The sequence below is a fragment of the Alexandromys fortis genome, unplaced genomic scaffold (assembly GCF_014885135.2).
Source record: "Alexandromys fortis isolate MF-2015 unplaced genomic scaffold, M_Fortis_MF-2015_v1.1 scaffold_65, whole genome shotgun sequence".
In the NCBI taxonomy this organism is placed as follows: Eukaryota; Metazoa; Chordata; class Mammalia; order Rodentia; family Cricetidae; genus Alexandromys; species Alexandromys fortis.
Genome location: NW_026067986.1, coordinates 3,931,403 through 3,943,703, shown reverse-complemented (window position 1 = coordinate 3,943,703; position 12,301 = coordinate 3,931,403). Strand labels below are relative to the sequence as shown.

The 12,301-nt window shown below is 38.5% G+C and overlaps 1 protein-coding gene across 1 annotated transcript in view; it reads right to left on the bottom strand.

The window, feature by feature from the left end:
* The window catches only part of Pgap1 (post-GPI attachment to proteins inositol deacylase 1), a 58,268-nt gene that overhangs the window by 17,831 nt on the left and 28,136 nt on the right, over positions 1-12,301 (bottom strand). Inside the window, exons 11-19 of the mRNA XM_050159270.1 lie at positions 12,033-12,082; positions 11,100-11,151; positions 7,409-7,486; positions 5,709-5,784; positions 2,847-2,920; positions 2,684-2,735; positions 2,014-2,080; positions 1,477-1,585; positions 569-607 (exon numbers count right to left, since the gene is read on the bottom strand). Coding sequence (XP_050015227.1) covers positions 569-607; positions 1,477-1,585; positions 2,014-2,080; positions 2,684-2,735; positions 2,847-2,920; positions 5,709-5,784; positions 7,409-7,486; positions 11,100-11,151; positions 12,033-12,082 — 597 coding nt within the window. The remainder of the gene's footprint in view (positions 1-568; positions 608-1,476; positions 1,586-2,013; positions 2,081-2,683; positions 2,736-2,846; positions 2,921-5,708; positions 5,785-7,408; positions 7,487-11,099; positions 11,152-12,032; positions 12,083-12,301) is intronic.

The window sequence follows — 12,301 nt, the reverse complement described above, 5'->3', positions numbered from 1 at the left end:
TTATATTACAAATAACAATTTTAATTGGTTCCTTGACTCTTTATGAATTTTTAAGTATTTATGATGCTATTTTATAACTCAAACTAAAATTTGCTTGTTTCTTCAAGATTTATAAAAAAAAGGTATACATTAACTGAATTTTATTATGTCACAAACTTTACAATAATTAAAATCTAACTCTCAAAAGGTTGTTGTAAGGTTCAAATGAGATAATGCATACAAAAATGTTTCCAATTCAATTTTAAGAATTGGATTACAAAAAAGGATTAAATTATAATCATGACCAAGTATAAAATCATCAATATTAACTAATTATCTTATGATTCAAGAAAGTAGTATGTCTGAGACACAAAATACAAAGTTCAAAAAATCAGAGTGCCAATATAAATTTTATATTAATTTCTATTAATTTCTCTGTCTTAATCAATATTGTACAATTCTGCAAGTTCTAATAATAAAGACTAAAATCTGTGGTCTTACTTAAAAAACTACTAGTTTACTGAAAAAAACTGAAATCCCCTTCAAATCACAAAGCAATAATCAACCAACTTACATTAATGTCTCTTACCTGTCCAAGTATTTGTGGAAAGGAAGTCTTAATTGTCACCTAGTATAAAATAATTTTTTAAAAAAAGAGATTAATTTTCCCAAACGCATTTTATGTTTTGTTAAATGGAGTACATCTGCATATCTTTTAAATATGGTGATTTCTGAACAATCACACAAGAGATCTTCCAGAACGTCCCAAACCATACTAACTGTCTAAAGGCCAGTTTTCCATTCTGTATATTTTGTAATATACTTGCTCCTCAACGGTAAAAACTTGAAGTTCTTAAAGCGCAGATTTCAGTTTCCTTACAGAATACCATCCGTGAAGTCCATCAGATGCCAATGAATTCTTTACAGAGGTGCACCTGAAACTCGGCGGGAAGGACAGATCCCGCCAGAGTGCTAGCTCCTGTTCCGCCCTACAGAAGAGACTCCCATTACAGAATTACTGATGTATGTCAACCAGGAACAAGATATTTCATATAAGCCAGAGTGGCATTATGCCACCACTGAAAAGCATACAGATCTTTAGGAAATACAAGAGCCTTAAACTAAACCAGTACTGGTACAAACCTGTATGCATCATGACTGTTACTTTAGTTAACTATAATATACTATACTATACACATTAATTAGCATGACGGCTAATTAAATGAAGCTCTTCAATTTAGGAAAGATTCTTGATTCTGGGCTTTAAAATTTAGACTAACCTTTTCATAAATTTAAAGTTTGGAATATATTCTAATTGTTTAGACCACTAAGCATCATAAAAGAGAAGAAATACTAAAATATGGTAAAGAAACAAAGTGGAAAATATTTAGCAGTTTCATTTCTCATATTTATGGGCTTCTACATCAGCTAATAGAAAAAAAGACCTCTGTTTGTCTATAACTAAACCATACTTAATGACACAAACGTATGTCTTACCTCATATTTACAGTCTGGCACTGTGTACATTTTTAACAACGCCACGTGGCTGTCGTTTTCTGGCTGAGCAACGTGAAGTTTCAGAGAAATTTCTGTGGACGATGGAACCCTGAAGAGATTATGGAAATATCAGTCCTCAAATATAAAACGCTGGCCAACAGCCATGGCCAACAACCATGGCCAACAGCCATGGCCCAGCCAGTTCTCAGCACAATGTAACGAACTAACGTAGAGGAAGGGAAACGACACAGGCATTATTGCGTGTGGACACCTCCAAGCACACTACAGTTATTTGGCTCCCCCCCCCCCAGCACTTGTGGAGTTGTGGAAATAAAGGTAAGACACACATGTCCAAGCAAGACGTAAGTGCTCGGTTCTTCCAATAGATTACTGTACATATATGTTAAAGGACATGACATTAAAGGATTCATACACGGTCCTAAAAGATATTTTAATAATGCATATGACTTAAATAAACAAAGCACAGGTTCCACTTTAAGACATAGAAGTTTAAAGTAAGTTCTTTCATGTACTTACTGTGCGATGGTTAGAGAATCTTCGTAAGACCAGGGAATATGAAGCTTATAGATACTGGTTTTTCCTTCTGTTAAGAAACAAAGGGGAGAAGCGTTACTCTTGAGTGTTACCTTAACTTGTATGCCAACTATAAGACTACTGTATATAAAGTGTCCATTTTACAAAAATATGGGTGCACATGAAGGATTACCGAATATCAGACTCATAAAAATATTAAAGCAAATTAGTACTAAAAATCTAAAACAAAATTCAAGAGCCAAACCTGAACCTGCTGCTGTTAAAAAAAAAAAAAGATCTACAGTACTTTAACTTTTTAAAAAAAATATGATTACTATTATGTTTGTGTATGAGGCTTGTGTGTGAGTGCACATGGTTGTTGGAGGTCAGGGGTACTTCTTGAGGGTCATTCATTTCTTCCAGTTTTACTTGGGTTCTGGGAACGGCTGAGCTATCTCACCCATCCCCAAATACATAGAACTTTTAAACACATGAATGTGGTTTAGTATGAAGAAAGAGTCTAGGATAAATTCCTTGAAAATAGAAACATGTCCCTATGATCATATATTTAATTTTTCTCTATATAAAACATATGAAAGAAAAAAGATGAAATAAGCTTTCTAGAGACTTCGAAGCAACTCACTGGCTCCTCACATGAAACGCATACACTCACCTTTGCCTTTGGAGCACTTGCTCACCACGTTGACTTTAAAAGCTTGGTATATCTGATAAAGTTTGACAAAGACAAAAACCCAAAGTTGATTTGTTTAGTGAAGCAAATTTGTTTAATGAGCAAATGAAGATGAAATTCTTCCTGCTCTACGCAAGGGAATTACCTGTTCGAAGTTCAGAAGCTCTATATTGTAGTACAGGCCTCTCAGATTTAATATGACCTTCCTTGAAGTCAATCCTGTTGAGTGGAAAGTACTGCATTATTTAGAAGCTGGAGAATTTTCAAAAATAGACCTATTGATTAAAAAGCATTTAAAATTAACAAGAGAATTTTGAAATTAGGAGAAAATTTGTTAGAATGTGGTGTGGTGTGGTGTGGTTGTGTGATGAGCTTTTGAAGCCACCTGGGCTACAACAGAGACTGTCTAAAACAGAAGTTAAGAGGCCTTCACTGCTGATATAAAGGTAGCAAAAAATAAATTCTCATGCAGAAAATGCTGAATAAAACAGTACTTATAATGACTTTCTGATGCTGGAGGTATTTTTTTAAAGGCAAGTACCTTATTTCCAATTTTAGGAAGATGTTTTCTAAAGCATGCCATTTAACTGAAACAGGTAATTCAGAGTCATTACCTTTGTATTTTTCTGAGCATTTTGTACCCCAAACAGGGACCCAGGTGGGGGAAGGGGAATAAAAACCTTAAAGGAAGTTTCCTATCCCTTTCACGAAAGGGATACACGCACATGTTTATGCTTGTGTGTGTGCACATGTTTGAAGGATGTAGCTTACGAAAAGGTACAGCAATGAAGCTAAAAGAGCCCCTAAAAGCCAAAGCTGGAACAACCAAAGCAAGAGCACATCTAACACTGTTATAACCCATGAATAAAATATCCATGCTAAGTAAGCACTCCACCACTGAGCTAGGCCCCACTCAAAATATATATTCACTAATCCATACTGTCTTATAAATAAATTAATAAATAAGAGAGATGAGGCTACTCTATCTCAGGCAGGATTTCAATAAATGGAGAATGCAATAGTAATTACTTGCTAAAGAATAAGAGACCCACTGTATGCTTAAATTAATTAGTTGAACATTTTTTTCAAATTATTTCCTCCAAGATATTTATTAATGGCAAAGGTAAAACAGTAACTGCATAGTATAGAAATTAGTAGACACCACCTTAATTAACCAAAGGTAAAAATTAACACCACAGCAATTAGATTTATTAACACTGTGCATCCTGACACATTAGGAATGCACATTAATTCTGTGTTGTTCTTGGCAAAAATACTTAAGCTCAACCTGAAAATGTCACAGCAAACAAATCCAAATGAAGGGGTGTTCTACAAGTCACTGAGTACCCTTGAAATGCTTCAAATTGATAAAGGTCATGGGAAGACTGAGGAATTGACGTGAGTTACAGGAAACACAATCAAACCCAATGCAGTACCCTAGAGGAGACCAGAAGCAAAAGCTGGCCATAAATAAGGCCTGCTTAGGTTATTAAATATCATAACAATACTAATTTAGGTTCAAAACTATATTGTGGGGCTGAGAACAGCTGGGTTCCCGAGAAGTGAACTCAGAAGTATGCTTTCTCATTGCTTTTCTATTGCTGTGATAAGGCACTATGACCAAGGCATCTTAGAAAGCAAAGTCTCCAATGAGAAGACATAAGGGCAAAGCCGAGGCCTGGAGCCTGGAACAGCCGAGACCTCACATCTTGATCCCAAAGAAGGAGGGAGGCAGAGAGAGACTGGAAATCACAGCCGGCTTTTGAAACCTCCAAGCCCAGGCTTTTGAAACCTCTAAGCCCACCTACGTGGAATACTTCTTCAAACAAGGCCACACCTCCTATCCTTTCTAAATTGTTCCTCTCACTGGGGACAAAGTATTGGAACACAGGAGCCCACAGGGGCCATTCTCATTCCAAATCTCCTCTGTATTTTTCCATAGTTTTCCATATTTTCCATAGTTTATATAAACTTGCAGTAACCAAGCGCTTCTATATGTGTAGAGTATTATGTGAATTTTTTTTTTTTACCAAACCTGGCTGCATTTTATAGTTTTTTCAGAGAACTAGCTTTGGTTTTTATTGTGTGAACAAGTCTCGTTTATTTCTCTGATTCTGTGCTTTGGCTTCAGCACAGTCATCCTGACTTTTCTGCTTATCCATAGGAAACCACACTTGGTTCTGTCATGAACACATAGTATATCTAGATTGCTGTCTGTCTTATGAAGGACTCATGACTATATGTTATTAGTTTTTATGTGTATGGGTGTTTTTGCCTGCATGTATGTATGTGTGCCATGTGTGTGCAGGACCTGCGGAGCCCAGAAGAGGGAATTGGAACTGGACCTACAGATGGTTGTGAGCCACTGTGTGATTGCTGGGAACTGATTGGACTTGAGTCTTCTAGAAGAGCGGGCAGTACTCTTAGCCACTGAGCCATCTCTCCACCCCCCATTTAAATGTTCCTATGAGCTTTATTATGAAAGAATTTTAGACCCATAGTTGTTATGAAAGAGTACAGATTTCTTTTATATCCTTTACCAATCTTTTCCTGATGTTGACCTCTTTCTTAAATACAATCCTTTGTTTTGTTGTTTGTTGTTTTGTTTTGTTGTTAACAATGGCTTGCATTGTGGCAGGCTACCCTTAAAACTTGTAAGTCTTCTGCTTCAGTCTCCTGAGGGCTAGGTTAGAGCCTTCTCTGCCATGTTTGTCTAACACAATCTTTTTCATTTTTTTAAAAAATTATCTCTGTGTGTATCTGTATTTAGGCATGTGTACATGAATGTAGGTGCCTGCTGAGGCTAAAGGTGTCAGATCCCCTGGAGGTGGAATTAGTTGCGATGTGGTTTCTGGCCTAGCATTTAGCGAGGATCCGACCACTTAACCTGACTACATACTTTCCTAAGAACTATACTTGAGACATACTAATATTTAATATTCTGCGACTGGCAAAATAAATTGGCACTGCTAAAATGATGCTTAAGCTTCAAAAACGAAATACTTACCAAAGGAGAAAAGATGAGTTACAGGAAGCTGTATGGATCTTGCTTCTTTTTTAAAGAATTCACAGTCTATGAAAAACTGAGACACAACATTAATTTATTAGAAAATACAGAATTCAACTTAGCAAAAACTCTCGACGTTTGTGTGAGGAAAAAAAAAAAATAAAACCTTAGCTTTGGAGAAAGCACCACGGATTATACTGTAGCTCTGGCAAGAATCCCTATGCTGAGAAGACTAGGTAAGCAATTTCTCAATCAAATATATCAAATTATCTGAAGGTCATTTTTATAACAAAGTCATTGCAAAGTTTTATTATAACATCGGTGTTTATTAAAGAGTAGATCAAAGCACTGAGATGCAAAATAACCTAAGAATAATGAAGGGTTTAGATAATATGTCTCTGAGTACTTTCCTAGTCAAAAGGGGAATGAAACTTTGTTACTTACAATTTTTTTTATTAAATACTATAGATTTTAATCTGCAGTTTTAACCAGGTTGTAAAAGGCATCTGTAGTCACTCATCTGCATTCATCTATAGCTAATGCTGTTTATGAGAATATTACAGTTGAGGCAGTTATTACAGAAAATGGGAAAAATGAATTCTCACTGATGAATACATGTGCTTTTTTTTCCCCACAAATGGAAACCTAGAATGTGGCATGCCACTACAATTTTTATTTTGACAACATTTTCTTTTTCTAGCAACATTTCTAGACATGAGCAGGGAGCCTGTTTCGGCATTCCGCAGAAGGAACAGTTCCTGAAAGGCACAAGGATGCAAAGAATCACAGCGCCACAGGACTGTTTTGGCCAGTAGGAGGTGATGAGAAAAATGAATATAACCCTCACAATAGTTAGAAGACGGTTTTCTGTCTCAAGAGAATGGTCGTCACCAGAGTCCATCCCTAGGCTTTCGTGACGACTCCACCTTAGGTGTCTCAGCTATGGTAATTCCTCTGCCCACGGACGAATGGTCGGCTGTTTCTGAATTTGGAAAGAAGGTGGGGGAGACTTCTACTAGACCTGTCCACATGTGTGGTGCTGAGAAACAAAACCACCATGCTAAGGGCTTTGCTCTCATTCCTTCTCAGAAGCCAAACAAGAAATCCTCCCACTACAGAAAACAGCCACTCCAGGACTAGAGACCACTGAGTGAACAGGATCATCCGTATTTTACAAAGCACGTTTGGGTGGATCGTGAGATGGGGAAGTGGGTTGCAAAAGCAGTTCCAACCATTGTACCTGAAGGTATTCAAATACTAGAATCTTTTTTTTTTATTACTTTAAAACTTGGCTGTGCTCTTAGCTTTGCGTAGCGAAACAGATCCTGAACCAAGAAAGGCAGAACCCAAAGGTATCTCTCTAAAATATCTGAAGTCGGTTTCTGGGCTTGCTGCTGGGTTTGTGATCGCAGGGAATTGCAGCTAAATTCCACACTGCAGTTCCCAAACCATAAAGCTGCTAAGGATCTGTATTTATTCTGCGTAGTTCACAGGGAGGGGACATTCTAATGACAACACCAGGGGGCTCACCACCCTGGCCATCACTTTAGATAATCCTGTATCTGTTCAGAAATCATCAAGAAATAGTTTCACATCAGCATCCTCCGCACATGCCCACAGAACCCTAACAGGTCTGTTACCTTACTTCCGTGGACAGACAGCCCCCGCGCATGCCCACAGAACCCTAATATGTCTGTTACCTTGCTTCCATGGACAGGCGGGATATAGATAACAATGTGTGACAGAAACGTGTAGTCTTGGAGTCTTAGCGTCAGAGACTGAAAGACAGTGGTGAAGATAGAGCCTTTTACTTCTGAGGCAGAAAACGCATGTCAAAGAAAATTTATAAAAACTTATTTCTCGATGAGTTATTTAAAAAAATCGTCTCTTAAAACACTCACTTAATATGCACGAGGCCCTGAATTTAGCTTTCAGCTTATCCCCGTATTCCCCCCCCAAAACACACCCAAATCAGGTTTATATCCACCCCATCAATAACCCTACAAAAGACAAATTTACAGGAACTACTATTAAATATAAACCACCTAGAATATTCCTTGAATATCTCTTCACATAGAACAAAGGATGTTTAACGTTAAAGCTAATGATTTTGCATAATCATTTCCAAGTGTGGTGTATTAACTGTAATTTGGCTATCTGTTGCAGAGAACGTTATGGTTTTATTTCTACATTTATGGTGTTAAATGTGAGGGAAAACTTAGCAACTTAATCTCCAAGGACTCGGACTGAGCTGAAATAGCAAAGAGTCACAGGCTAACTACATAAACATCATTCAATAAAATTCGTTCAGTACGTGACGAAGACACACTGCTAATGATGCGTCTCACCAAATAACAACCAACTGGTTCTACCACAGAAAAATGAAGACCAGATTTTATAGTCCACATTCGGGGAACGGACAAGTTGGAGACTAGCCTCTTTAACAATTGCCAAGGCTCCAACCCTTGATTTCTGGATGTGGATGGAGCATTGCAATGAATAAAAATATGTGCACATTAAGACGTTTCTACAGGGGGCTGGAGAAATGGCTCAGAGGTTAAGAGCATTGCCTACTCTTCCAAAGATCCTGAGTTCAATTCCCAGCAACCACATGGTGGCTCAAAACCATCTGTAATGAGGTCTGGTGCCCTCTTCTGACCTGCAGGCATACACGCAGACAGAATATTGTATACATAACAAATAAATAAATATTTAAAAAAAAAAGAAGTTTCTACAGAGTTGGCTTTCCTCACTCTCTCTCAGAAACACCGACGTGGGCATCTGGACACAGGCGCAGAGGCTGAAAACCTGAGAGCGTCTCTCTAAAGGCCTGACAAGACGGCCAACTAAGCAACAAACTCCTAAGTCCTCACGGAAACCGAAGAATGTTCAAGGTGCTGCGTAAATTACAGCTACGGACGCTGGGGAGAGCGCATGAACGATAAATCGGTCAGGAAGAACTGAGGTGTTCCGTGTGGCAATCGGCTCTAAGGGCTCCTGAACACGGATACTCAGGACCCGTTGAGAATCTGTGGTGATCTACTGGAGGACTCCGCCCATTTATTAAAATACAGTCAGCAGAGGCGCCCCAGGGTGATGAATCTCAGGGTGTTACTTCTGCTCTGGTGACATTAATATGCATAAAACCTACGAAATAGTCCCACTTAATCATTTCAGCACGCTTCTCCATTTGTACACCCGTGGTGGAGAGAAAGGTTACTGCTTGGTGTGAATACGTCACGTTGTCCTAATCAAGGAGAAAAGTCACACTTGACGGTGATCCCAAAGGCTACAAGGCTGGGCACGTGGGGAAAACTAAGCAAACAGTGGCAGCCTGAGCCCATTAAGAGCATTTGTATTTGGGCAAAAACCTAGAAGGATGTTTAAGGTCTTTGTTAAGTCTCAGCAAACACTGCTTTCTCCTTTAAGCAAGTATCCTTGCCTTCAGGATGGCCCACGCTAGTTTGCTATTTATTTATCAGTCACTTCTGCAAACACGGTTCCGTGTACTAAGCTGGCCTTGAACTTGCTGGGTAACACACATACCATGGGCCACCACACTTTGCTTTATTCCCTCATTTTTATAGCTTAAAAGAAAACTGGGCTTCCTTAAAAGTCACGAACACATTATATAAAATTTGTTCGCATAATGGGAAAGTTGGTTTGTGTTTAGTGTTAGCGTAAACTTAGAAGACCTAAGCCTGAAGAATACGGCAATCTGCTCCTCCAGATATCACTGTTAAAAGCAGGCGGCTGGAACATCTTGTCTTCTGGCTATCCAGACATGTGATCCCTAACTTAAGAACTGAAGGGGCCTACCCTTTGGTAAACACACTTTTCAGTCTCTGTAGAATTATAGGAACAGTATTTCCTTATGAAATCTAAACTGTATGAGAAAAGTTCTCATGATACAGAGACAAGTCCTCACTCGGCAACTCTGCTGCCTCTACCTCTAGGCTCTTGTCCTCCTTTCCACTGCTGGACACTGGGTTACAGGTGCACACCACACCCAGCTGAGCGGTGCATTTAAAATGCAGGGGCAGAGTGTGTTTCTTAAGGCCTTCAAGTATCCATTGCTTTTGGAAAGACTCAAGGATAAATTTTTTTTAAAGATGCTATTGAGTAAAATTGCTTCTTTATACATTCGTTTTACAAATACCATTGTTAACTGTTTCCAAATAAACAGAGAGTGAACAAAGCAACCCCCCCCCAAAAAAAAACAAAAGTTTTTTAAAGAGATTATTCCTCCTACATTATTCATCTTGTAAAGTTTCTCTCTAGTAATGCAATTAACACAGGGTAAATTATTTATACAAATTAATATTCCAGCCACTCGGGCGACTGAGACAGGAGAACCATGTGTTCAATGCCTATGTGGGATATAGATAGATAGATAGATAGATAGATAGATAGACAGACAGACAGACAGACAGACAGACAGTCAGCAAGTACACTCAGTGAGACCCCTCCCCCATCTCAAAAATAAAAAGCAAAAGGCTGAGGATGTGTCTCAGGGATGGAGAGGACACGACTGGAGGACGGTCCCTAGTCCTGCTCCCTCAATAGGGAAATGAGTATCTGAGAAAAAAAAAAATAACTCAATTGGAATCAATGGGAGAGGGCTGGGAGCAGACAGACGTCTGTTTCAAGTCTGAGCTCATGAGAAGAGAGGATTTATTTTAAGGTGTGGATTTATGTGAAAACTGAATCCACCAAACCCAGACAAGACTGTAAATTATAATAAACACAAGCTTGGAAATTAGAATTGACATTATCCTCAAATTACAGGCTTATTTTGTGTTTCCCGCAATTTATTTTGAGAATATACAAATTAGTATTTGTTAAAGAGGAAGAAGAAGAAAATAAAAAGACTTGCTAACTTACTAGAGTCACCTAAGGAAACCACTAACAACGATGAGGTAAATCCAGGCTGTGATTTGCCACCCTGGATACCTAGATACAAGAGTTACCCAGCCACCTGACCACAACGTGGTGCAATCTAGAAAATTATTCGGTGTCTCTTTGAAATCTCACCTCCCACTGCAAGGTCCTTCCACCCAAATGAATTCTCAATAGAATGCACTCACTTGTTTATAGTTTAAGAAAAAACTGTTTAAGCCTCTGCTCAAAAAAAAAAAAAAAAAGGAATTTTTGAAAGTGTCTGACTCCTTCAGTAAATAACATTACAACCGGTTCAGCAAGTTCTCAACCTACAGTTTTTAATCTCTAAAGATAAACAAAACACAGCTAATTAATTGTTTGCCACGCCTCATCAAACACAGTTCCAAAGAAAGGACTCCTATGACTTTTTTAAAGAGCCAATTCTAAAAGGTCTACCAACTGGTTTTTTCTTTTTTAACTGAAATATAAAATTCTAAGGCTAACATTTACCTTGATGGTTGGCAGCAGTTCAGCTTTCCATGATAAATCAATCCCTTGCCGGCTTTGAAATAAATAGGAAGGTATGATTAGAGGGCAAATGTTCAAGTATTATAATTTGTAAAGAAACTTCAGAGCCAAGAGGAAAAGATCTGTAGGCCTGGAAGTGAGAGACTGTATGGCTGCCATGAGTGTAGAGTCTGTATACAAGTTCATGAAGCTCCCTTAGCAAAAAATCAAAACAAAACAAACCAGGGAGATGAGTCAGTGGGAAAAAGCACCTACAGGGCGAGCTTGACAGCCTAAACCAAGATGGAAAGGGAACCAGCTCCTAACAGCTGTCCTCTGAACTTTATACATATGCCATGGCATGTGTACTCATGCACGCATGCACACACACACAGAGATGTATGCATGCACACACACACGTGCAAGCACACAGAGCACATGAACACACATATATACACATACACGCAGCATACACATGCATGAGCACACACTGCATTCACACACGCCCAGAGCACAAACACAGGCACATAGATGCACACACATGCACTGTATAACACATGCACACATACACACAATAATCAAAATTTAAAATATAAAAATTACAATTTGATACAGCAGCAAAAATGATCGTATAACGAGCATATAAAGTGCCTTTTGTCGTGATTCATGTCTATAATCTCAGCACTGGGGAAGCTGATGCAGGGGAATAACGCTCAGTTCCAGGCCAGCCAGAGTACACAGCATGTTCCAGGACATCCCAGGCTACAGAATGGGACCTTATCTCAAAAATCAAAGAGAAAAAATATTGTGTGTGTGTGTACATGGGCGCACATATATGCACGCATGTATACATACACACATATACCTTTTCTGAAACTGTAATTTCTGAGCACTGTTTGTGTTAAGAAAAAATGAACAAGTGATCCAAAAACTTACCACATAGATGATGTACTGTTTATACAGCCAAAAATCCAACTATTTGTATCCTGTTGGTTAATAATAGAAAACAGTGATATAAAACAAGCATCTCAAATACACACCTATATATATATATATGTATATATATAACATAAAGGAACATCAATGGTTAGGATCACAGTAAACAAAGTAGTGATTTATGACTAAGGAGCATCCGACGTGCTTTTAAAAGACATGCAGGTCGAGGGTAGGCCAAGAGTTGGCGACTAACTTGGGTCGAGCGGATG